Source organism: Seriola lalandi, unplaced genomic scaffold (genome assembly GCF_002814215.2).
Source record: "Seriola lalandi dorsalis isolate HSWRI2012SDOR001 ecotype SW California unplaced genomic scaffold, Sedor1 jcf7180002054673, whole genome shotgun sequence".
NCBI lineage: Eukaryota > Metazoa > Chordata > Actinopteri > Carangiformes > Carangidae > Seriola > Seriola lalandi.
The window spans coordinates 12464-40436 of NW_019525226.1; the positions used below are offsets into that span (position 1 = coordinate 12464).

At 40.4% G+C, this 27973-nt stretch overlaps 1 protein-coding gene across 1 annotated transcript in view; it reads left to right on the forward strand.

Moving 5' to 3' along the window:
* The window catches only part of drp2 (dystrophin related protein 2), a 76452-nt gene that overhangs the window by 8215 nt on the left and 40264 nt on the right, over nt 1–27973 (forward strand). Inside the window, exons 3-6 of the mRNA XM_023421616.2 lie at nt 14288–14444; nt 24521–24641; nt 25192–25303; nt 26620–26776. Coding sequence (XP_023277384.1) covers nt 14288–14444; nt 24521–24641; nt 25192–25303; nt 26620–26776 — 547 coding nt within the window. The remainder of the gene's footprint in view (nt 1–14287; nt 14445–24520; nt 24642–25191; nt 25304–26619; nt 26777–27973) is intronic.

A 27973-nucleotide genomic window follows, 5' to 3' on the forward strand; every position in this document is an offset into this window, starting at 1 on the left:
ATATATGTGTGTGTGTGTGTGTGTGTGTGTGTGTGCGCGCATTAGTGCACATTAATGTCTGCAGGTCAAAATTTTAATTGGTCCATTACTTTGGACAAAAATGTGCAAAACTATTGACATTCCCATCAGCCTCTGCTGCACATTGCGTTTTGTGCCAGTTTGCAAATAGCATGCATAAACTGTGGCACCAATTTGTGCCTTTTCTGCATCAATTTGTGATGGGTATGTCTTTGTTTATATTAAGGAAAACATAAAATTCAGGAACCAGGTAACAATTAAATTTATAATAGAATATCATGCAGTAGCACTCTCAAACTAAAATGTCCCACACTGTCAACAGATCATATGTTTCTGTTCTTTTGTCTGTCTCTGGACAGCTGCTGTGCAGCTAATGCTGGATTTGCTTGTGTGCTGCTATCTTAGCTTGTTAGCAAGTTTAGGCAACATTAGGACATTACCGTAAGATCAGTTAGCAACCTAGCCAACAGCACTACCCAAAGTAAACTCAAAAAACATTACCTAGTGGCCCACAACTTACTTGCTTGATACTTTTTGAGAAAAAATGTGATAATATGTTGGATCTCCTCCTCTTTTTCCCTTCTGGCTCCTCCATGGTTATCAACCTGCCTGCGTGTGCATGGCGCCAGAGGAGAGGTGGAAACGTGTGTGTGTGTGTGTGTGTGTGTGTGTGTGTGTGTGGTGGGGATAATTACATTTGCCACAAATGATTCAGTGGTTGTATGAGCTCGTAATTCATATTCATATTTAAGGAGAAAAAAAAGAGCCAGTGCTGAAGAAAAAAGACCCGCCCCTGTTGGAGGCGTTGTCTCATCTATGAGTAACATTATAGCATTTTTTATTGGGGGGGACAAATGCATGTGTTCGAAATATTGGAGGGGATGCACCCACTGCCCCTCCCCTGAAATCTACGCCTAAGCTTGGTGGCATGCTATGAATTTATTTGCCGCAACCATGTGCAACACTATGAATGCCTTCCAGGAGAGAGTGTGAAAATGTCCGCTGTTATTCCCAAACTTTAAAGATATCGCGTCTCCCCCACTCTACAACGTCTGGCTTTTCACTCTGCCTTTGAGTGTTGCCATCTGGAACAGCTATAAACACTTTTGATTTCTCAGATGATCAGACAGCACATCGTATAAACTAGTTCTGTTCCAGTATAACCCAGTCTTTAGTCTTGTTCTATCTCATGCTTGTTGTATGTTAGTGTTAGTGATGTGATCAGGGCATATTTGCACTGACACTAGCTGTACTGCATCCTACTCCTTGCACTTGCATTCTGTAATTCATCACAGATCTCAGTCAGGAATCAGCACAGAATGCTTCTTAGTCTGTTACAGGTATGATCTGGCTTCCTTCAGATTTTCCACGTAATAACGCTGATTACAGTGTCAAGCACACTGGGAACAATATCAGGCATTGTTGAGGTTCGGGCTGTGCCACATAGTGAGGTGCCCACTGTTGTGCACTGCAGGGAATGCCCACCGGGGTTGGTGTGGGTAGCTCGGTGGCATGCTATGAATTCATTTGCCGCATGGCTCAGATAACTGCAGAGAGCAAACCACCCACGCTTAGTGTCTGTCTGAGGGCAAGGGGAGACCTCTGAGTCTGTTTTTGTCTGTGTCTGCTTTTGTCATTACCACAGTGTTCCGGTCTCTATTCACAAGTAAAGCTACCTATTGGTGCCATTCTCATTCAAGGTCCTTTTCGTTCCCGAATCCCTTTCACTTTACCATTCAGTCCCTTCCTTTTTTACTCTTCCTCCTCTCCCTCCTTTCCTCTGCTTTTGCTGTTTTTTTTCTTGTACTGTTCTACCCTTATTCTTCTCCATATCCTGTTATCCTTGCCAGCGCCTTCTACCGACATCCCAGGTTTAGTGTAATGCCCTTTGGTGGTTCTGTGCCCCACTTTTCCTACATCATCCTCTGGCAAGTTATAGTACATTGCCTGCAGGACTTATTGAGCTCCAATTACATGTTAATGATAATTCTATTGTTCAAGGTCAGAGGTGAAAACCTGGTTCTGCAAGAGCGATTAGCGATGGGATGGCAGGTGTGTGGGACTCTGTCTGTGGATTCAGCTGTCAATCATGTCAGTTGCTTGAAGAAATAGATTTTTCTTTCACTGATGCCTAAAAATCATTTTGAAATTCAGTGGGTTATTTCAGGGCAAGAAAAAGGCAGCATTTTCCCAGGATGCTATGTATATATTTGCTCAGGTTCACAGTTTGACTCCATAATACTGATGGATGTGGTTTGAGCTCCAAATCAGTCAAGTGTGACCCACATTCCAGGTTTTTGATTTTACCGTATGTTCCATTTGTAAGCTAGTGACATTTTTTTGATGTTTTGATCAGTTACTTTAGCTTCGTAATAATTAATACAACCCTCACACAAAGCCCCATTCTCTTTTCCTTGAGAGACCCACCACTGACGTCATGTGTATCACACTGGGTAAAGGCTGGTAAAATGGGAATGAAGGGAATGAAGATTCATTAAAGACACAATAACAGCCTCAAGTCTTTTGGGACAGACGCCATATCTGGTGGCAGGGCTGATGACAACAAACTTTGACACACTTAAGTGATAAAACAAACCATTGGGGAATTAGGAGCCCCATGAATAATTTGAATTTGAGTGAAACCGTGAGGAGACCACTGAACTGTGCCTTCTTACCCCATCGTCTGGTGCAGAACAAATCAGAGGTGGTGTTGCAAAGATTAGAGACAATGTTGGACTTTTTGGACTGCTGCAGTGTCTGTTTGACTTGCAGGAGAAGATAATCAGGTTTTGTGCACACATTGTACCCAGGCATGCTGAATGGTTTATATGGTACAAATCAAATCCCCAAAGGAGTGAAAACATTGTGCCGTTGCAGCTGCAAGAACAATGAGGGCTCAAGGATTGGAGACACGCTTTGCATATTAGTCCTGTTTATTTGAAGACCTTGCAAACCAAGACCTGTATAGAGGTCAAAGGAGGACAAGTCCAGGGTATTCAGATACATAATTGAGATGTTTGAATCATAAATGAAAAATCTGCTTTTCGCGTAAAAACAAACTTGTTGCCTGGTGTTAACAAAGGTATTAGTTAATTTTAGGGTGAATGTATGCGGGTCCCAGTCTTGTGTTTTGATTTTTAGTGACAGGGACATTTGGATAAATATTGTGTCTTTAAATATGCCAGTACACCTGCACATACAGATGGATGATAATCAAACACTTTCACAACACTGATGTTCAGTTTTTTGTGCTGCTGCTACAGTATCATAAATTTTGCAAACTTGGCTCACTAACAGGCAGATTGCACAGTACTTTACATGGCCCACTGTGGGTGCTATTAGACAGTTCTACCTGTGAATTAGCAAAATGTTTTCAATTCCAAAACATGCATTTGAATGACGCCTCCAGCCTGAGGTGTCATTTACTCTTACTTTGAACTGTCTGAATGTTTTTGTTTGTTCAAAAAGACACTGGAATTTTCATGATCAATGTAAAAAAAAAATACTAGGAAGTAAAATAAATGTATTTGTTAAACTGACTCAATAGGGGATAATCTGACAGCAGGGATTGGCGCTGTCTATAAAGTATTGATCTTATGCACTACCTTACACTAGTGCAAAAAACGTATAACCCACAGAACCCCATTATAGTGCTCTGCAAACAATGAAGCTGAATTCATACTGACCATGCAGCAGTCTGGTTTTAAGAGTGGATTTGGATCGTCTTATGACTATTTCAATAGTAGTCTCTTCGTTGTCTTCTTTCATTATTTTCAAGTGTCTCCTCTTTCCACAACACCTCCTACACTATCTGCTGGACTACTGACACATTATGAGGAGAAAAAAACCTGCCTCTCTCTTTGTCCATGTCTGGGCACGCTCATCCCTGTTTCTGTACATCTGTGTGTCTGCGTTTGTATTTGACAGATCAATTAAAATGGACAAGATTCACGCACATCTTTCCATACCAGTGTAGAGTGTCTAATGTCAGTGTCAATGACTGAGCTTTATTGCATTACATGAACCACTTTAACCAGACACACTCATAATAACAGGTCTGTAATGTCTGTACATACTGTGGGCATCTGTTTAGCTCTATGCCTATATTTATATAACAGAGCCATTTGAGGTTCTGTAGTTCTATAGCTGCAATTTGTATTAGCATGATGTGGAAGAGCGCATGATTCAGCACAAAATGTGTGAATGTGGGTTTATTATAGCAGTGAGTCACTGTGATACAGAGGAGGACAATTTTCTAAAGAAGGTTCAGTTTTTGTTCTTAGAGGACGACGGGGAACAACGGCCACTGCAGACACAAATGGTAATTACAAACGCTTGCACATTAACTTCTGTTACACTCTGAGTCTGAGCAACTAAAGGTACCAGATGTAGCATACCCCTAAAAGATAACAGCTTGTGTACAGAAAACATTCGCTCAGGCAACAAACACAAAATTATCATCTCATCTCAATCACACTGTCCACTCATTCAGCTAAACTGATTGATTGAAAACAACTGAACCCACAGCAGTTGTTTACTAAAACACAGATGCTAGGAGCTAGTCTCTTCTCCTCTTCAATGATGTCTGTACAGAGAATATAGAGCTAGCTTCTTCTTATATAGATTTGTGACGTACTGCTGTAAAGCGTTATGCACTTCTCGTACTTCTCGGAGGTTGTACCCTCTCAACCCAGGCTATATAGTGCAAGAACAGGCTTTTGTGGCAAGGAAAGAGGCGCCATTCTCTCTATTACAAGTCAGTGAGCCATCAAAATGATTTTGAAGCTGTTATTTAAAGGTAAAATTGTTGCATAATGTAATGACAGTATCATTATCAGACTGCAACGGTGGAAACTTCATATTCCAGCTGCTAACTGAGAGCTGGTGAATTTGTTTTATTTGTGACTTGAAACCTCCAATTTAAGAGTGGCTAGCAGAACACAAAGTCACTATGAAAAGAAAGCTGGATTCACCAGTGTAAGATAATTAGCCTGTAGTTTGAAGTGTGAAGTTTAGTGTAAAGTTATTTCCAGACAGATTGGCACAAACAAGCACCCTGTGTGCAGTTTACTGATTTTACTCCTCACAATTAGGTGGTACTGATGTTTACATGTGATTTTTTAAAGAAATGTATTTATACATTTTCTGATTTATCTTATTTTCTAACCTTGTATTGTCATTTGGAGCTACAAGCATGTGAACTTGCCTTGTAGAGCTGTAAAGAATTTGTCACAGTAGTGTATTCCTCGTGGATGCGAGCTGCTGTAAATGATAAAACGTGGACAGTATTTCTAGTTGTGGGAAACAGTAGTGGCTGGTCTGCTCTTGTCACTCATCAAATGTGTTCCCCTCAAATCTCAGGTCGACGGCTGTTTGAAGAAACGCTTAAGGCAAGGCATCAGTAAAACTCCGCCAACACAAGAGAAGTCCCTGAATGCATCACAGACGACACATTCTCCCCCTACAGTGCAGAAAATGTAAAAGGGAAGCCTCGCGAGAGAGAAACCCAGGAAAGACTGGAAAACGTGCACCAGCTCTATGCAATTTACTGCTATCACACCACATTATTTATTGATATTGAAGTTGAAACTTTTCAGCTACCTACTGCTGTGATTTGGGACCATCAGTGCATGTGGGCTACATTAATTTTGTGCACACAGCATGCTCAGTCCAGGTGAGAAATGGCAGCTGCTCCAAGTGACAGTGATAAGGTATCTGGGGTGTGATGTTGACTTTCCATTACTTGGGTGTGTGTAGTACACAGTGCTTTGATCAGAGCATGTGACGCGGGCACACGTGCATCTCCATACATCATGACCACCACAGTAAAGGTAAACTTTTTAGTTGCTCACCTAGTTTAGTTTTAGGTTAGATATTTAGTTGGCTGTTAGATCAAAGTTAGAATAGTACAGAATAAATCAAAACGTAATGCAGTTACTTTACTGACAGTGAGGTCAAGGATACAGGTTGATTGTTTGTTCACATCGTGTTTATGTTGAATCGTATCCTCACCTCTGTATGAGCATAGAATAACATTCATGGTCAACTTCTTACCACGCAATATTTATTTTTTCCAGTTTGAACAGACGGTATTCATTCCTTTTTTTCTATTTTTGCTCTTCTTGTGGTCAGGGATGACCTGGATTCACTTGCCTGAACATTGTACATCTTTAATGCATATGTCAACACAGGCTCCACTCTCTCTTCTTGACAAACCTCCACACGGTGCTCTGTGGGCTTGGAGGGTGGGTATACAGACGCACTCTGGTTCAGATACATGAGATGTGAAAACGAACTAAGCGTGTACTTTCTGTAGCTGCTTCACAATAAAAGCTCTCCGGTGGGTTGCCAGTGAAAAGCTTTTAATGTGAAGCAGCAATGGGACGGGTTTGGCTTGCATTAAAATGAGAAATTAGATTGAGTTGCACAGAGCCAGTGAAGAAATTACTTCTTCACACAATCTCTGGCTCTTTTCTATATGTGATAGAGTGAGTGAGGAGTTTGCCAATTCACTGCCACTTTGAAATGAGAAGTGTCAGTTGAGTCGTTCCAAGCTCTTTGTAAGGATGCCCTCTGGTTGTTTCTCTTGGTGGTGTTTTTTTTAGTTAGTTTTTATTTTGGGGTTTTTGTGTTAGGATCTTAACATTTTATACTATACACGCTTACACAAAACTGTTGAATTAATTAACTGAGCTAATGTGATAACTTACAATAAATGTGATTATTAGGTATTAGATAATTGTGATATTGTGCTGTGAACAGAGATCACACATGGTGGTGGTGCTATTTTTACCTGATAATCTGACACTGTCTGAGGCTTGACAGAAGACAACAAACTGAAGTTGGAGACAGTCTCAAAAGTGGATGCCAGTGGGCCGAGGGGGCTTTTCAGATTTTTGTCAATAACCTTTCCCATTTTATAAATAGACATTTTAAATAAAATTTATTTTAATCTAGACCTCCTCTTATTACACAATCTCCTTTCTTTTACTCCATGCGGTATGGCCCAATGCAATTCTGCTTTATATACTGTATATATATATATATATATATGTATGTTTTTCTTTTCCTCTAAAATCCAGTTCTATCTTATTATTGATTTCCACCCAGATAATTGATTTAGACTTTTCCTATAAATCATGCTTTATTATTTGGTTATTTCAGGTACTTAGTTAAATGTTATATTATTTTGTTGAAAGCTAAATTTGTAGATATGAAGAATATAAATGGCAGTAGAAAACAATGTAATGTAGAAAATAAAACAGACTAGAGAGTTTCTAACATCTTCTGGTTTAAGCCATTCTCACTTCCAGTGTAATCCATATATAGATACAGATATCTTTGTGACATAAACAGATACAGATAGTAGCTTTATTATAGCAGCATTATAAGGTACCTGGACTTAATCTTCATACAGGATTATTTGTGTTCATAATATATCTGCTTCAGCGTTTCTGTGCGCCTTCTCGCTGTGGTGACACAATGCAGTGCAACCACTATGTAACGCAACAAAACAGAAAGCAGTGTAATGCATCACAGGCAAGTCTGGTTCTTCTTCCTTCTCTTTCAACATGTTGCCAAAGTCTCTTTTCTCTTTTCTTCAGTCTGCCGAAACCTGAGCCTAATCATAACAAACTAGAGTGACATGACAGTAAATGTGTAGCATCACAATCTACTTTGATTTAAGGCAGCATGGCATTCCCAGGTGATTTAAGGAAAAAAAAAAACATATACACACCTTTTAGATATGTAACTTCTCAACTGAATGCAGAGCTGCTAACGCTGTCAATGTGGTATATCACACACTCTCGCATTTGCCAGCTCTCGCAACATCTCTGCAATTGAGAGGGGGGGGGGTGCTCAAAGCTTCTCTGGGCCCCGAGGCAACACACTAGCTAGGTCCTCTTCCCTAAAACAGCAGAACACTGCTCCTATCTCCTATGCATTAATTAATCATCGGCCCGAGCACTAAGCTTCTCTCTATAATCTCTCTGTCTGATTGGGGAGTTGAATTTCTATTTGACAATATTATTTACTTTGCATGTAAACTGTAAAGAAATGTGGGGATACAACAATAATTATCATGCAACAGAGTTTTCGTTGAGTTACACTGAATACAAAACTCAAGGTTTGCCAAACAGCAACACAATTTTATATTTACACTCAAAACACTGTGATTAGGATTCGTATCCACAGCTACCAACAGTGATGAGCTGATAGCAGTTCAGTGTCGTTTTCAAGGACACATGGATGTTGATTGTTACCTCAGCTTTTGCAGCATGACTCTGCGTATTCACACGCAGAACAAAGGTTGGTCTCTCAAGTGTTGGGCTGCATATTTTATCTCCTCTGAATCCTTTGCATGAAACTAATCCAGGAAATGAAAAGGTCTACAATCTCTACTATGACAATACCTCTCATTTTGACAACCAGTCTCAGTTTAGACTATCTCATCATGTGCTCCCTGGTGAGATTGGCTGTCTTTCAATCTTGAAACTGTTGTCTGTGAAGCTGAACGGATGACTCCGTGTGTTGAGCGTGTTCTGTGTCGTGGACAAACACAGGAAGCAGTCTGCCACTTACTCAAGTCACTCAGAATCCCATTATCCTATGCGTATTGATTATTGCTGTTGTTGTCATCAAGCCTACAGTAAAGGGTGTTATCGAGCGGTCTGAGATAGGGACGAACACACACACACACACACACACACACACAGCACAAACAGAACATGAACAATTTTTGTTTCTAGTGATTTTGGCCTTTTGTTATTCTCAGACAAATTCCTGGCTCACTGCCAAACATATATTCTCAGCCAACAACAATGAGCACTTAAAGAAATAAACCCGCCTCCTAATAAAGTGAAGGCGTGAGGCTGAGTCACTCTGTAACACACACAACACACGTGTATTTCTAGTAATTCTAGACTTGTGGGGACCTTCAGTGACATATTGCACTTCCTCGCCTTTAACCTCAATCTTGATGGATTGGTCTGGTGATATTCTATTTTCTGTTATTGGCCACAAATCCCATTAAAATACAAAAACCAACAATTTGTTGAGGATAATGGCAAGTATTATCTTTGTATTAAAAGCCAGTCATGGCTTATTCCTCCAAACTATTAAGACACATCAACAAGCCACACTGTTGCACTGGGTGACATGTTTGTTGACAATAACCAAAGTACAGAACATCACCAGACTTCTCTTTTAGCCATCTCAACTACATGCCTGTCCCAGCCCTTAGTCTTAACTGAACCTAAACCAAATTCTAAGCTTCACTCTAAAACCAACTCTAAACACCAAAACAGCCCTTTGAAGAAGTGTGGACCGACTAAAATATCCTTCTGCACTAATCAATATTTTTATATTGATAATTTGTCACAATACAAAGTATAATGTGAAAGGGGTCGTTCGTACCGAAAACCGACAGAGATTATTCCCCAGATTCTGCAGCTCTCCTCAGCTCCATGGAGTATTTTAGCATCTTTCAGCACTTTGTTTTAGTTTTCCAGCCCCTAACATCATTGTTTTAGTTCACTCTCACCAATATCATCATTGTTGTTTTCAGCCGTGTCAGACATCTGTTTGCAGTGGGTAAAGAAACCCCACTGCACACCACCTCCCCAGCACTAAACTGCAGTGAGTCAAACTGAATGTCTAGCTGGTGAACATAGTGGAGAATGAAGCAGTTAAACAGCTTGATATTACCCACAGGAAATGGAAACCAAAACACAGAGCTGAAAGAGAATGAATAATACACTTCTATTTGCCAGGTGGCTAAAAACATTACTTCAACTGTCCACTGGATTTGTAAACAGACAACAGTTTGCCACCAAATTTGCAACACAAATTTTATGAGGTAATGTCAGTGTTGTGTTTACAGGTTGTTGTTGCGGCCCAAATTGGACAAAAAGTCACTTTAATGCAGATTAAAGTCAAATTAGTTTTCACAAAGATAGAAGAGCCCACTCACTTTTCCTGTTTCCCGTTTCTTCACCTTTCATCTGCAGTTCTGTACACACACACTCCCAAACTCCCTGGCATCTCTTAAATCAATGCAGCACATCTTGGCCATAAATAGCATTTAAATTAATATCATGATGTTTCTAGTGGAGATAAAATAGCTTCAGTCAGTCACCTATCCTGGCAAACCTTTAGCCTGGCCCCTCTACAGCTTAGCAGGGCAGGAGTTGTTCTTGGCAGCACCCGCCATGTGACGATGATTCCATGACAACACAGGCAGTGCTGTATTTGTCTCACCCTCTGTGTGTGTAATGGAAGTAGCAGTGATGGGTTAGTGTGCTGTGAGTTGTGTGTGCGTATGTGTGTGTTTGTTTGTGAATGTTTCTGCATGAGTGTGTGAATCGAACCTCTGCTGTGTGGTGTGAAGTGTTTTGGAGCTTCTCTGCAAAAGTGCCAGGGTCGACTCATCCTTTGACGGATGACCTTACTCAGACAAATCCAAGGCCCGGGTTCACTCTGCTTTGAGTGACATTCACACTGTCCGTGTCTGCGTACGAATGTGTTGTTGGTGTGTGTACTCATGCCTGTTATGCACTGGAAGCCTGTTCTGCAGGGGCCACAGAAAAACAGTTCCTCTCTTATTCAATTACCACAGCAAGCAGAGCTGGAGGGGCATCAAGAGGCTAGGGGACAGCACGGTCTGCTTCACACAGGTTTTCTGACACAGGGTTGAACAAAGAGGCCTATCAATTCTGAACGTGCACTTACAAGCTTGATTTCACCTTTCTGTCTTTTTACCCTTTGAGTGTCAAAGCTTTTCCTACTTGTCCTCCCGTAACAGGCATCCCTGAAGTTATACCTAATCTCTCATGTGTCAGAACTCATCTGTGCCAAGATCAAATTGCCTTACAGTTCTTTTTCAGTCACTAATGTGACATTGCTGATGGTGGTCTGCTGATGGTACAGGATCAGACACACTGGATGAGTATTTTCTTGGGCTCCAGACCTATGTTTTGCAGAATTGCGTGGTGTCTACATTCAGACTCAGAAATCTTAAGGTCTTCCTCTGGCTTTGCTCACGCTGTCATCTGAATATCAGTCCAATTACATTTTACCGATGTTCCCCCCTCATTTACAGTTGAGAGCAGAGTCACTGTTTGTGACGCTTGCTCTCGCTCCCACTCATCATCTCTGATGTGACAGTGCTGGCAAATTTTGATGTGCAGGAATAATGATATTTGAGTGCCGGCTTCTGGTGTGTAATTGAAACAGTGGGACGCTTTCGCATTCCCCCATCCCCTACCCCTCTGGTGCCAGCTGTGCCACTGATATAAGAGCAGTGGTTCTCTCAGCCATCTCTCACGCTGCTGGCAGGTGGCAAGCGGATAAATTCTCTCTATTATTTGTTCCTGGTTTACTTGCAGCAGCAGCCTGTGACTCTCTGTCTCTCACCTTGTTGTGTATGTGCCACAAAATATGCACTATTTGTTTTAACAGTATTGTTACATAACACTGTTACAGATAGATATACTGTACAGTGATGTCCATATTAACATTTAGTGTTTTTTGGATCATATAATTTTTGCATTTAATTAAGGTCCTCTTTCCTTAGACACTGTCAAGCTTTTCGTTCTTGCACAGCCCACAGTAATAACGGTGGCAGATTCACCACCAGAGTGCTCAGTAAATTTTTTTACATTATGTTCCCTAATATCAAACAGTAGTAGACAAAAACAGTTTCTCATTTCTACTCTGCCACAGTTGAAATGACTTTCAGCTCCATGACTTGTTTGAAAATTCTGTCTTTGGCTGACTAATTTTAAAACGAGAACCCTGCCAAAAGGTGGATGATTGATGATTTATGTAGAAGACAATGAAATGAAGAGGAGTGTAGTTGTATGAGCAGTGTTAGTCCCAGCAAAGGTGATAAATAAAAAATGTAAGCTCAGATTGTTTTTTTTAATTCTAACACACCCCTGTTTGAATGCTTAGCTTCCATACTTGGAAAGGCATGGCAAACCACTTTATTATTCAAACAGTTTGTCTCAGTTTTAACGTTTTAAGAGTCTTTTAGGACATGGACAAACTGATGTGTTTGGCAAACTTAAGGTCCCCTGTGGAGATTTCTTGTAAACAAACAAACGTTCTGTTTACATTCTGTATTACTCACCAGAATGCATTGGGTGTATCTTTGTGCTCTAACAAACATGTTGAATGCATTTCCGTCCACATAAATCATTTACAAAGCAGATTATTTTTTAAAAAGCATTTTAAATCCAGCATTATTGACACGCACATTTGTTGTAGCAGCCAGCAGACTTCTTCTTCCTTGCCTTTGCTGGTGCATTGCCGCATATCTTGGAACATTACCGCCCCCTGTTGATCAGTGGAATAACGCGAAACCTTTTGCAGGACCCACCCATAGAAAAACAGCTGCATAGCGCTTCTGATGCTCGGGTTATATGTCAGGTCATGAGTGGGGCGAGGGTTGCTGAAATCTAAACTGCCTCCCTCACAGTGCATGGTCTAGTTGTAAACAGTCAGTTATAATAGTGCAGTTAACACATTAATGTGTGTTAATGCCATTAGCACATGAATTAATTATCATTCTCCATATTTTCAGCACCTCATGCTTGTTCAAAAGTCTTTGATAACTAATAATGCTGAAATACAGACCTCAGATGTAACATCCTCAGTGACGTGATCAAATTTCAAGCGTATTTCATTCCAACATGACTCTTTCCAAATGCAGTCATGGCCCTGAGGGACGGTAAACTGCTGACCCTCTTATAGCAGGGACCTCAAAGTCCTCCCCAAATGTGTATCCTGACAGTTGTGCTTGAGCAGACCTAAATGTTGATATACAGCAGCTGCCGAAATTCAGAAAAGCTTAGACTATAGGGGCAATGCAGGGCCTGTGCACAATACCTTAGAATGGGCCATAAATTGCATGAAGACATTTTTATTTGATTAAAAAAGAAATGTCTATTTTATTCAACTTTCTTCTGTTAACAGGTCACTGACCTGCTGCAATGTCATGTTTTACAATATGACCCAGATCTAGTGGGCAAATCACAGGGCCTGAAAGTTATAATACAACCCATGCATCACTAATGGATTGCAACTGAAAGTTTAAATCCTATATACCAGAGGAAAGTGTGGAGAGGATGAAGGTAGTGGAAAGCTCCCTTTAGGTCAAGCAATGTCTGTCTTTTACCCTACCTGTGTTGTAAGATTTTTTTAACTTGTGCTTTGGTCCTTTTTATTGCTTTTACTGCTGGTGTTTCCCCTGATCTCTCTTGAATTTCTTATGTCTTACACATTATAAATATTTTGCGCAAAGGGCAAACGTTGAAGCAGTAGTAGTGGTACATTTAGAAGGGATGTGGCAGAAATTGCATGGCACATATTTGAAAAAGCACACACATGCACACACAACTGTCATAAGGTAGTGCAGGAATAATAATATTGTATATTTGAATATTAAAATCATAGTAATCATTTGTCATATACACATGTTGTTTGCTGACTTTTGCTCTGAGACTGTGCAAACTGGTACTGTGAAACATAGAGATATATAAAACTTTAGGCTTTAATGACAGTTGATAGAACATTAGTTGCCATATTGCAGCTATTTATAAAGAATTATAGTAGCTCCTTATACACATTGCTGTCTGCGATTCCTTCCTCATTTCCTTCGGTAACTTCGGTGGTTCTCTTTCCTTTGGAGAATGCTGCGCAGAACTGGCCGTGAGCTAACACTGCCTGTGGGAGGTAGATGCCAACTCACTAATTTTCTTGTACTTAACAATAATTACCTGACTTCTTTGGTGATTCAGTAGATTCAGTAAAGCACCTTGGATTCAGCAGAGTTGTAGTGAACCCCAAGCTTCTTCTCTGTATTACCGTATATCACACAGTATAGGGAAAAAAGAATGGAACAAACGAACCGGAACCAGGAATGACAGAACCGAGCAAACTTAGTGTCATTTAAAAGGCCTCATTAAAAAATAAGTTCCTTCAAAATCTCCCGCCCCTTACTGCTTCCTAGACGGAGAACTTACAAGAACAAACAGACACACATTCGACATCTTTTAATAAAGTTTCAAGTTTTTTAACATAGCTAAAATTGTGTTGACATTCTGGACAGCTGGAGACAGTGACCAAATGTCAACTGCAGTATTTGGTTTGTGTGTCGGAGAATATTACTGTTTGCTGAACTAACTGTGTGTGTGTGTGTGTGTGTGTGTGTGCGTGCGTGTGCATGTGTATGCACGTGCCTATGTGTTCCTGTGTGTGCTGGCAGGGTGCGGCTAGAGGCGTTCTCCGACAACAGCGGGAAGCTGCAGCTCTCTCTGCAGGAGATCATAGAATGGCTGACAGCCAAGGATGAGGAGCTGTCAGAGCAGCTGCCCATAGGAGGCGATGTGGGGGCCGTCCAGCACCAGAGGGAGTTCCACCAGGTAAAGTGGACGATAAAACCTTTGCAGTGCAAATATTACACAGACAGTACAAATACTTATGGGAGAATTTCACAGGATGTCAAGGCACACACACGTACGCACGCATGCTTGTGTTTCTCAGCTATTGTATGTATATATATATATATATATATGTTATGTCATACTGTATATCCATTCAGAAACGCATGTGAAGCTGACACAGACTGAGTCTATTGACTGACAGATGTATTCACAGGGGTTTTTTGTGCAGAATTGTGTGTGGCAGGAGGGACTTCTTCTACAGTGCCCTGTTTGACTTTAAAGTCCTATATCTGCGCCCATATGAGAACAGTGGAGAAAATGGATTGAGGCTGTGCCCAGGGTCATGTGCTATGGTCTGTGTAATGTGTGCGATGGCTCTGTCATTGAGATCTGAGAGGTTGGGGGTTGGGAGACCAGTGACTTTGGAGGCTGTGTCTGTATTGTGGGTGAGTTTGTTTGTTGTTGCTGCAGACAGCTAAGTGTCTTTGCTTTTCCAGAGCAGCTAACAAAGGTGAGGAACGAAACAGCGCTCTGGGAGTTTGCAGATAACAGAGGGTCTTTGCTGGCAGCTTTTATAGATATCAGAGATGTTGATCAAGGCTGAGTTTATTATTCAGTCTGAGTCAATACTAGAAAGTTGAAGTTCATCTGTCATTGGTGCCACTGATGAAGGTGAGACTTTGTGCACGATCTGCAGTGTGTGTTGGGAGTGCTAAAGAGTAGTTTCAACAAGCAGTGCAAAAACCTCTCTGCTGAAAATGAGTGGTTTATTGAACGCTTAAATGGACACGATTATAAAGACACAGTGAAATTAGGAAAATAGATATACTCGTTCTAAATATTCTTGATGACTCTTCTCGAACTCGTGATGTATATACATAAATTCATCCAATCAAACGCCCACTTCTGAGTGATCCAGTCAAAGATGTTGATTTTGTTGATTTTGTTGATTTAGTTGATTTGGTCAACTTGTTAGCAAACAGTTGCTTGTTTACACAGGCAACAGATCACTCTGAGACACTTGTGTCAAGAAAGTTACCATTTATAGCGAGTGGTTTCACAGTTAGATTTGCCAGAAAAAGGCTCTGCTGTTTGTGGGAGCTCACAATGAATCCAAGCAGCGAGGTGGAGTCTGCTGAGCTAATCCCCCGTACATGAATATGAATCTTACTTAGCTCGAAACACCACATAAGAAGGAGGTTGTGGTGGTGGAGGCATCTGTGGCAGCAAATGGCATTGGCATGAACATGATCTTCACAGTAAGGCCACCTGTCACAAGAATGACTGTCAAGCGCGAGACTGTGAATACTATAGTGAAATATACTAAAAAGTTTCCATAATGTTTTGGTCAGCAGTGCTGCCGGTAAAAACTCAACAAGAAAACACTAACAAGAAATTGCAACCCGTTTGTCTTTGTTCTCCTTCATGGCAGGGTTGTTCAACTCTTTTGTGTTCAGAATTTCTAGATAAACAGCAGAATGCTACATTGCTTTGTGGTCTTTGTGTGGGGGGGTTTTGGCCTGATTGTCTGCTTATGTGATTGGCCACACTAGCACCTTGCTCAATGACATCATGTTGTTTGCTAGGAGCGCACCATGCTGCCACCGCTCGTTGCATAAACTTCCCCTCACTTCCCCCATTCAATTTTCACGATGTACATCTGAATTTATATGATCAGATGCTTCAAGTCAGTTCAAATGTGCTTCATTGGCATGACAGTGTTAGATAAGCCGTTTTACTAAAGCATCTGAATACAATAGCCAAAATATGAAATGCAACAAACAAGAGACAACACCGATATTGATATATGTATCTGTATCCAATTCTCTCATTTGTGTAGCTGGAAACATCAAATGTAGCAATTTCCTTGAAAATGGACTTAAAATGACTAGTTATAAATCACTAGTTGTTGCAGCAGATTGAACAATGAGGCAGAGGGACTGTTTTTATTTGACAAGACATCTAACTGAACCAAATGCTGAACTTTAGGATTGGGCCTCGAGTGATTTATTTTCTTGTTATTCAATGTTGACTAGATACTTATTCACAGCTGTGGCCAGGGGGAATAAGTTGTAGCAGGATGAAAAGCTACACATACTGTACACAGACACACAATCTACACAGTATAACCATAATCAAATAAACATTTTGATTAGCATTGAGCCACACGAGGGTTAGCTATTTCACCTCAGTTTACGTGTTTGTGAAGTTTTGATAGTGTGTGTAACACTTATTAGTGATCTGTGTGCTCAATAAAATTTGCGAATTAGCTTTTTCTTAAAAATAATTTCTTAACTGACGTTGCACACCAAATACTCAATACAACTAGAACTGCGATGTTCTCATTACTCAGTACTAAGCTGATAGAACTGGTAACGATTTTAATGTTATGTTTTTTTCAGTGTTAAAGTTTAAGGCTTTAGAGAACATCAGTTAGAGCTGCTGACAGAGGAGTGAGCCACCTCTTCCCCCTTTCAGATAAGTCCTCCATGGTTCAGTGATTTGAACTGGCCTTTAAATCCCTTCAAGGGCTTGTAGTGGATAGAAAAGCACACAGGCCCACAAACTCAGAGAATTCATTGATCGTGGCACAAATCAGCACTTGTTTCTCTTTCTAATAAATATTTTTATCCTCACGCTGAATGCAGCAATGAAGTTCTGCCTTTAAAACCTGGAATCATAATTTGACTTAAACTATTGGTTGTCAGCTGATTCAGCAGGACACAGTCAGGAGGCTGAGTGACACGAATTAAACAGGAATACAGTTAAAATAACATTTTCAACATACAACAGGCCTCTTCAAGTCCTATCAGCAAAAAAAAAAAAACACACACACAAAGTTGTTTCATTTTTCTGTCTCGTAGATGTTTTCTCAGGTCTGTGTTGACGTTTGCAGACAGTGATCAATTGATTCTAGTTTTGTTGCAAGCTGTTACACGTCTTCTATAAGAAGACGTGTAACAGCTTGTTTAGGACGAATTACATCTCACCGAGAGCAGCCAGTGGAGTTGGGAGCTGACAAAAATCTACAGATGTGTTTTTCACAGTTTCACACCGAGCATATAATAAAATAGTATAAAACGGTATCCAGCCCCGCGAGGGAAATTTAGAATGATACAGGAGGTCACCCAACAAGAAGCAAAAGTCTCTGTTGATGAAGCGAATACAATTTTCAAAATAACAAAATGTAGTTTTGTTACATGTGTCGCTGATGTCCGTGTGATGTCACAGCTAGTTCGGAGCAAGTTGGACAAACCTAAAATGACATTTACATTTAAATGTATTTATTAGTTGAGAGATACTTTTGTCCAAAATGATGTACAAATAAAAGACAAACCAAGCCACAGCAGATTAGGGAGAAATCTGTGGAACTCAAATTCAGTATCCTCTTTTAAATCTCCTCTTAAAACATTTCTATTTCATGATTTCTTCGTAAGTGACAGTAATTGTTTCAATTAGTTATTGGATTTATTTGGTTTTAGATTCATGCTTTTGTCTATATGACTTGTATTCTTTGTTTTTACTGTAAAGCAACTGTAACTGTGTGAAACTGTTTTTAAAGGTGCTAAAATAATTTCAAAAAATTGTTTGATTTTTATCTTTTTTTTCTGTTTAGCATTGTCAGGCCTGACTCATCCATAATGTGTATGTTCTTATTAGTCATAAAATAAAGAAAGAAACACCTGCTTACAATAGTATATGTGCAGGACTTGTAACCACTTTACAATGGCTCATACAATATCTCATTAGCTTTGTCTCCTTTTTCATCTTCTTCACTAACTACATATTTGAATCAGGTGCTTTTGTCTCATGAGGTTCTCCTTTTCTCTTTTAAGCCTCTCCACACGTACACAATTATTTTGACTGATTGAACCTGCTTTTATGTTGACGATGAGTGAATCTATGATGAGAGGTTGTCCAAGGACAAGTTGATCCACCCTAACAGATGCCACTGAACTAATGGAGGAGGAGTGTCAGTCAAGGCCAGCTCACACCAGGATTTAAAACAAAAAACAATCCACAGTTAATTCACTTAATTCCAATGGAACTGCACAATCGATGGATTAACTGGCAGGGTTGAGGTAAATCTGTCCAAATCTTTCAACTTGAATCAATTTTGACTCTCGAATTTGCATTGTTGACCAATAACAAGGTTTTGATTTTCATTTTACTTTCCTCTGTTGGGAGTATAAGCTGACATTTTTGAGACAGGAGCTGATGGTGTATGAATTTTCAGTAAACTGCATGAAGCTATGGATGTTATTATGTTAGCAATCAAGCTAATGAGCTTGTCAATTGGCAGTTAGTGGACTAAGCTTGCTAGCTCAAAGATCCTCTTAAGGAACCCTTTATTGAATGAAATTATGATAAGAATGACAAGCCAGGGCAGAAAGGCTACTGTGACTGACAGGAATTAGCTTGTTCCCAGTTAGCTTATTTCACCAGCTACAATATTTCACCAACTGCCATTGCCAACAGTTGTCACCAAGCTCCTGGAGCTACATATTTCTTAGATGAATATCGCAGCACTTGGGCCTTTACATTCCCAAAGTAAGTGAAAACCGTACCTAACAACTATGATGTTGTCACACTGACCAGGAAGCCTCTGGTCACTTTTAACATTAACACATAACATACATTCAATTTTCAAGGGATTTTATATCATAATTCATTAATTGACTAAGAGCTGACAGAATAATTGGAGGGAGTTTAAAATTATGTCAGTAGCATTTGTCTTATTGGAGACATCAAAAGAAAATAAATGGCTTTCCTGTGTGTTGAAAATACCCACTGGTGGGACAATAACAAAAAATCCCAGGATGTCGCTAAGGGAGGAAAGTCTCACCACTAAAATCTTTTTAATTGACATGTTATATAGCCCTGTGTGCGCTGAGTTAGGGCAGACTCTCATAAAGTTGGTACAGACAGGAATTGCCCGGCAGGCAGGCGTGTGTGTGTGTGTGTGTGTGTGTGTGTGTGTGTGTGTGTGCGTGCACGTGCATGCGTGTGTCTTATTGTTAGAGTCATACAGATTGTTAACCTGTTCATGTCTGAGTCTTAAAAATGTCTCAGACAACAAGGAGAATCTGATGCAGTAGCTAAATCACAACAGGGATAATGCTTTTAATTATTATTTTTGGAATAAAAGAATAGTGAGCTCCTTATATATCTGAATCAAGAAAACAATAATGATTTAAATTAAGGCATTGAAATGTACTTGATGGTGTGTGGGAATGGTAGAACCAATCATCTTTGGATTCTTCCTTCTCTGTGACAGGAAGTGTTTGGAAAAACGCTACCTGGGATGTTCAGGATGTTCTTTCATTTCCCAGTATATCACCTCAGTTGTGGGTGATGCATCATCTCACGAACTGGGACTGGTGTAGACATGCAGAAGCACACACACACACACACACACACAGACACTCTGTAGCCTTTACACACACTCGTAATTGGTTCTGTAGCCACAGCAGAGTTTTCCTTTCCACCCTCCTTCCAATTTTCTTTCTTGTCAGTTTGTGCAGTATCTCTGGAAGGCGACATGTATTGACAGTGAGAGGTTTGCGACTCCCGTCCCCACCACCACCACCACTCAGCAAGTTCCACCCCACGCCTCCTAATTAAGAGGGCAATGAAAAAAACACTTCTCACCAGGCTCCAGTTGCACCCCCCCTCCGTCCCTCGTCCCCCCCGTCCCTCTCTCCAATAACTGCTGTTGCCTCTTTCCACTACAATTCCCCTAGTGTTGATGCTGAAGAAAACTTGAATGCTCAGTCAAGCTCTGGAGTTAGGAGTGTCTTTTTCCTATGATTTCTAAATGGATTTATGGACATTCATTTACGATGGTTGATTAGAGATGATGATATCCTTGGGAAGTGCAAGTGTAAAAATATGTGTCATGTCTATGTTCAGATTTTGAGTTATGACTGTACGGCTGAGCACGAATTTCTGCCCAAATCAGGCCACACCAGTGAGGCAGGCGACAATGACTAATTTCCCATTGTTTTCAGAACTCTGGCATGGACCCATCCTTTTCACCTTGTGCAATATCTTTGACTCACACCTCCCCTTCAACCTCTTAACAATTTGAAAACCTCAGCACTAAGTCATTCAGGGTTCACTATTGAATATCACTTAGCCTTTCCTCTCCTCTCCTCTCCTCTCCTCTCCTCTCCTCTCCTCTCCTCTCCTCTCCTCTCTCATGTCCCATTTTCAGCACAGCATGCCTTTATAATCTGAGATGCCTCTGCTTCCCGAGCGTCTGGTCGCTCTAAAACTTTTCCGACAAAGCAGAGAGGGAAATTGCATCCCAGATTTCTATAGAGAATTAAAGCGTTTTAAGAAATGTGAATTATTGATCTTAAGTGGATTTATTCTGATGTCGTTTTTGTGTGTGGGAGTGCGAGTTCCCTCTGTGCTACATTTTTTTTTTTTTCTGTGTGGTTTGGGCGGATGTTTACTGTATGTGTTTTTTGGGGTGGTGATGGTTCGGGGTTTGGCTGGGAAGATATGTTTTTGAGGGTCTTGTGTGTGTTTGGGTGTTGGGATAAGAGAGCATTTAGGCAATAGGAGGGATTTTGTGAATCTGTAGCAGCAGCAGAATCTTCTCTGCCTCGTACGAAAAGGAAAATTAAATGAAAATTTATCCTCTTCTGTCTTGTCAAAAGCACATTGAGAGAGGACCATCCAAAGGGAGGAGTAAAAAGAATGCCATCAACATGTTTAGACGAAGTCAATGAAGTCATTTCCTTCCTAGCTTTCTCTTCTCCATGCATAATGTATCTTAATCTGATCTGAAGGCTTCTCTCTTAATGTTCCTTCAACCAAAGATGAAGCCTCTGAGTGTGAAATTTAGCTGGAATTAAAGTTTTAACATGACAGCTGGCTCAGGGAATCCATGGCTCAGCTCCTCTTTGGGCGGCAAAGCAGCTAAACAGAGGATGGAGAGAATAGAGAGCTGAAGAGGATGAAAAGAGGGCAAAGGAAAAGGAGAGGAACGAAGCAGGAGGGAGTGAGGATGTGAGGTTGCAGAGGGAATTTGCTTGTGATTGGGGAAAGAGTGTGAGAGAGGAAAAGGAGAAACGACACACAGCAGGTTTTCTTCATGACTGTTGTACTGGGAATCTTATCTCATGCCACAGCTCCCCACCGTTACACACTTTTGCATGTTTGCTCATTGCCAGCTTGTGTTTTGTTGGCGTTTCACTGGGGGCTTTCTGTTTAACTCTGCTTGCTGGGTGTTATCAGGCCTGCTGGGCTCTGGTCCTGGGCTTTTTTAATAGTCACTGAAACACTGTCACTGCTGCAACCACGCAACCCCGCTAATTCCAGCTAGTAATGTAGATTTTCAGCTGAAATTGTAATCTCTTCATACCGTAAGAGGATTGAGGACGCTGGCTTCACCTAAATAAATTACTTTGAAGAGAGGGAATATCCCTGGCATTAATTCATACACCTGCAGTATGTTTTATACTGAACAAAGATTAGTGTAGAAGAATGAAAAAGGTTGACACACTGGCTTTTTTCACGGCCCTGGGGAGGCTCTGGGTATCTGCTTAGTGGTGGAGTAGAAGGGTGCAAGTGTGTGTCTTCTTACATCACTGAGCTCTCGCTTGTAATTTGCATAGGGGGGGCTGCTGAATGTGGACCAGTGGAGCTGGGCTCTCGAGCTAATTGGCTCTTCTGTGCGTGCAGGGCCAGCTGACCAGTACTCCCAGTAGATTTGGTCTCGTATTGCGCCCTGGGCATTCAGCTCAAGCAGACAGCCATGTAATCTCATGTGGTCCTGCCAGTGGATCAATCCTAGTGTATATGTGTGTGTGTGTGTTCGTATTTGTCCAGTGATTGCTATAGAAAACCCATGTATTCAAACAGGCCAATTTTCTCTCATAGATGGCTTTTGGTCTTTCATGTGTGTTAAAAGTTGAAAACACACTCTTGCTCAGTTCACTATACTCAGGGGTTTAGCTGCTACACTCTTAGTTATTATTCACAAAGATGGACTTTTTATGGCTTAGATCAAACTAATAGTCCGACTTGACATCTAAAGACAGATGTCTAGTTCTTGATTCTCTTAAATTGGACTAATTTGACATGAACTGTGGGTACATAAAGACTTAAAGTGAAAAACATGGTTGACAGAGCAACACGTGAAACCACCCAGCTCTGTTCACCAAACAGGAAGTGGAACTGGAAGACTTCAAAAGTTGCAGGGCACAGAAATCTGTCAGTGTTAATGTGTTACTACAGTAACCAAGTCACTGTGGTCTTTATAAACCCCCTTTACCTTCTCATGACTTGCTTCAAAACATTGTTATAAAACCACCAATTATGAGCCACATGCTTTGGTCTTTGTTGTCATTTGGTGCCACTGGTCAGCAGGAGCCACGGATGGTTACCATGGAAACATGGCTCTTAGTTCAGAGCTGGCAAACATTTTTGGCTTAAAATAAGTCTTTATTTCTTAACCGACTGATGTAAGAGCAAAAATACCACAGACCAGTCTAATATAATTTTGTGAAACCAGACCCTGGTTTGACAGTTATTCGTGGCTTAATATAGATAATGTTAGTCAAACTTTGGGCTGACAAAGATGAATCATTTCAAAGGATCTTCCAAATGTGAAGAACTGCAGTCTTCTTTCGGCCAAATTTGGAGGGAAAAGCAAGTGCCAGTCAACTTTAAAGTTTCAAAATATATTTTTGTGCGACTGTTTGCCAGGTATTTTTACTCAGATGATCATTAGTCACTGGTGATACATCACTTGAAATAGACCAATGAAAACGCCACAGCAGGATGTGAATAATGGAAGTCAGGCGTAAACTCCTATTTGTTCTTGTTAGCAGTCTGGGCGTGTTGTGAATCACTGAGATTTACAGATAAATGGAAGCTGAATCAAGTCAGATTTATTTCTACAGCCCAAAAACACGCTGTTAGTCTTACAGGTTTTGCAATCTGACATATAGTACATCACCTTTTATCCTTAGACCCCTCAATGTAGATGAAGAAAAATACTACAAAATGTTTGATCTAATTAAATGAAGTTATATGAATTTGAATCACTTTACATGAAAATGCATACAAACATACATTGTCTACATATTAATTCTGTTATCTTTGCCAGTTATGTTACCACACCCAACTATAGCTGATGAGTTCATGCAAGACACCCTCTGCCTCATACCACATTTCTCCTGATTGCCTATTGCTGTGTACCTGATGGCCTATTTAAGTGTCTAGAAATTGATTCTTTCGGCATCTGAATAGCCTCCCTGGCTATTTTTTGTCAGTGTGCACACATTTCTTCCTATGAAATGGGACTATGAATGCATGTGCTACAGTGTTTGCCAGTTTTCCATCATATGCTGAAGTGAAACATCACAACTCGTACTGGGGATCATAGAATTTGCCCCAGTTTCCCAGTTGTATTTATAATTTGTCAGTAGTTTAAGGGCTGCTTTCTGTTGATAAAGCTGGACTGCTTTGTGTGCTTTCAACAAGGGCTGATCTCATGCACAGATCAGCCCTTGTTTATCATTATCAATTATCCTGTTTGATTGATTATTTTTTGAATGACTGATTAATTGTTTTATCTATACAATGTCAGAAAATTGTGAAGAATGTTCATCAAAATTTCCCATAGCTCAAAGTGATGTTGTGTTGTGCCTGTTGACCAACCCAAAACCTAACCATAACCTAAGCTAACCATATTCAATTTACAATGATAAAAAAGCAGCAAATTCTCATACTCTAGAAGCTGGGACCATCCTGTGATTGGTATTTTTGCTATGAAAATTGAATTAATTAGTTGAACAAATTGTTGTCCAGTAATTTTCAGTCATTCATCCCATTGTTTAAGCACCAATCCTTTTAATCAATGTTAGACAAGGTTGTATCATTTTGAGAAGTGAGCACAAGTTCAGCTGAGCCTACCTGACTCAACTTCCTCTGTAACATCCCTTGGAGAAACCAGCAATTCACTTTGGAAACAGCTTATATCTTTAATTCTCCTCCACTCAGAAACACTTCCCCCTCTTCTGTTTGTTTCCCTGCAGGCGTTCATGGAGGATGTCAAGTCTCGTGGGCCGTTCATCTACTCAGTGTTGGAATCTGCCCAGGCCTTTCTGGCTCAGCACCCCTTCCAGGAGCCAGAGGAGACCCTGACCGATGGAAAAGGTCTGCTCCCTTCATACTCTGTGCCAACTGCTGCGCCAGCCAAAATATCCTACTCACAAACTCCCTCAGTTCATCCCCAGAGTTAATTTGGTTGGACCCATGCAGGTGAAATTTTCCATTAGTAGTTATTAGTAGTGATCCGTCCTCTGGTGTCACACTGAGTTTAGGGAAAATGTTCAGGTCGAGACCAATTACCTCTAGTTCAGCAACTCTACAGTACCATCTGCTCAGATCAATAATAAAGTAAGCTCAGCTGTTTCTCTGCCCACTCGTCCTCTTCGTAATGTTTACCTCTCACCACTGGATGCTCACCTGGGAAATACTAAAGCAATCTACCTTACTGTGTCCTCCTTGTTCCGCATCTCGTTTAAGCCCCCTTCCTCCGCACCATCATTCTCCAATCATTGCCCTTCTCTTTGTCTGACCTCTAACCCCTGCCCTCCTCTCCACACTGTTACTTCTCTGTCTCCTCTATTTTTTTACTTCCTCCTAGGCACCTTTATCCTCTCTACCCTGTGTGGCCCTGTCTAACCTTTTCCACCTTTTGCAGAGGTTTCTCCACGCCGGCGGATCTTGAATGTGAGCCGCTCAGTATGGAAACAGGCGAACGTGGCCAGTGACCTGTGGGAAAAGCTGACGGCACGCTGTGTGGACCGCCATAGGTCATACACTTTTCTTTACATTGAGTTTATCCTGCTCAGATTATGTGTGCTTTCTGCAGTGATGGAGGTTAAATTTACTTTCCATTGGATGCTACTTCATACTTCTAGTCCACTACATCTGTAGGAAAAATATTGAACATTTTATTGCACTGTTTTATCTGAGAGCTTTAGTCACTATTTACTTTATGGATTAAGGTTTTACATAAAGAGTGTAGTTGGGGCCCCTTGTCACATTTCAGATGTCTATGAATTGTTAGCAGTTACACGAAAGAGACATTTCACCTCTGAATTTGCTGTTTTTGAATAATTGATCGACGCCCAAAGATTTAAGTCTCACAAACGGAAAACACAAAACACTACCCCTTCAGTCATCTCACGACCCCTCACATCTATCCTGTGACCCTATAAAAAAAATGTAAAATGCTGCTCACACATTTATGCATTAGTATTGACAATATGATAATATCAAATATAACGATACTGTATATCAGCCACAGGGACCTTCTTTTCAGTAGGCTGAATACTTTTACTTTTGATACTGTAAACACATTTTGTTGCTAATAGTTTTGTACTTTTACTTAAATAAGACAGACAAAACAAGTTTCTTTTCTTAGTTACCTAAAAGGTAGAACTTTGGGGATAGGAGATCTTTTTTCATGAATGAAGAACTGGATGGTGCTTGACTATAGATTTAATGATAGGCTTGACAAAAGGTGAAATATTGGCTCTTTCATTTATTATTGTTTGCGGTAAATTGTTTCTTTTTAAAAAAAAATAATTTGGCAATATGTAACCGGAGAGAAAAGTAGGATGAGAATGCTGTTCAAAGATATGTGATGGAAAAAAATATGTATATTTGTTGGAAAATTAAATAATGATAAGATCTTTTAAAAAATGTTTTACCATGCAACAAAAATATGCCCATCATTTTTATAACTCTACAGTAGAGTATTATTTCTCCCTTGTGTCCAGCCGTAACAAAGTTATGCAACAATACATTACACATAATACAATTACCATAACCTGATTACGAAATGTGGCAGTATAATCCATTACAGAAGCAATTTGAGAAACACATTTATCAAGTTGTAGATCATTGGACATTCAGCTTACCTTTCAGAATATTAAGATGGTTTTTTTTAAGGCAGAAACATTTCAGATGGTGAAATGTTGTTTTAAAAATGTGCACATAGCAAATGGCCCCTCCTTGCTGTATGATGTCTGTAAATTTGAATGCATGATGTGTTTGGATGCTACTGCTTGCATTGTGATGGCGCAGGTAGTTAAAACGAATTGCATTTTCAACATAACTGCAGACACATGGAGAGGACGCTAGAGCGTCTCCTCCAGATCCAGGCAGCGATGGAAGAGCTGGCAGTCGCCTTGGAGCAGGCAGAGGGGGTGAGAGACGCCTGGGAGCCTGTGGGAGACCTCTTCATTGACTCTCTACAGGACCACATAGACGCTACAAAGGTAGATAAACACAGAACACCCACACTACATGCACTCGTTTTTTCTTTATCTCTCTTACACACACACACACGTACACACACAGAGACATTATCATGAACCCAAAATATAAATTGGTTTTACCTGTGGAGTTACTTAATTGTCTCCTTTGAGATAATCGCCTCTGGCTAACCCTGAAAAAGCACACTTTGTGACACTTTGACACATTATAAACAAACATCAAAACAGTGGCATCCAGTCATTTTTTATCACAAATACGCAGCAGTGATATATCACTCACAGATTAACGAGAAATCTGTATCAGGCTGTGTTGCTTTAAAATGTTTGTTTTGGTTGCCCATGTGTGCATCCCTGTCGGTGTGGTTGTGATCTGACAGATGATGACAAGGACGTGGCACTTCAAACTGACACAGTGAGATGGCAGAGGCTACCATCCTCAGTTGAATAGCTGTTGTTAAACAAATGGCAGGTCATTGGTTTAGTCATTATGGAGTGCCGAGTGCCGCTGCTGCCTGTAATTGTGTGGCGCTATTCATTAGAAGTGAGGGCACTTCACAATAATCATGTCACTGTTTGGACTCCTGTCACAGCCAGCACATGTTCAGCTCAGTCTTCAGGGCAGGTTTGTCACTTGGCCTCATCTGTCCTCCCCCCAGTCACTCACACTTAACACATGAATGCATGTAAATAGGACACAATCATACACACATTATGCACACGTGTATGCATACGTATAGGACTGTTGATTACTAAAATGTTAATTAAACAATAATCACTTATCAGATGGTTGCAGATTAATTTTCTGTTGATTGACTAATTGATTAATTGTGTCAGCTCTACACTCCTATAGTATACACCCACACAAACAAGCTTCCACAGAGTTACTGTGGATCATTCATCATGGTACACATGAAACCTGAATTCAATTAATGCAACGTTTGTGTGCTGGACTTGATTTTTAATTTTTTTTTAAATTTTTTATGAATTCACATGACTGTCATTCAAATCATTCAAATGGCACCCTGAGGAAGAAATACAGGGAAGTAATCCCTAAAAAACATGTGACTTCAGGCTGTCCTAGGGCTGAGTTTTCTGCCATGTAGCTCACTAGTGCATAATATTTCTCACGTCCAATCTTTTATTTATGTCCTACTGCGTACTGGCAAATAAAGACATTGGTTTTCAGAAAGTAATCTTAAA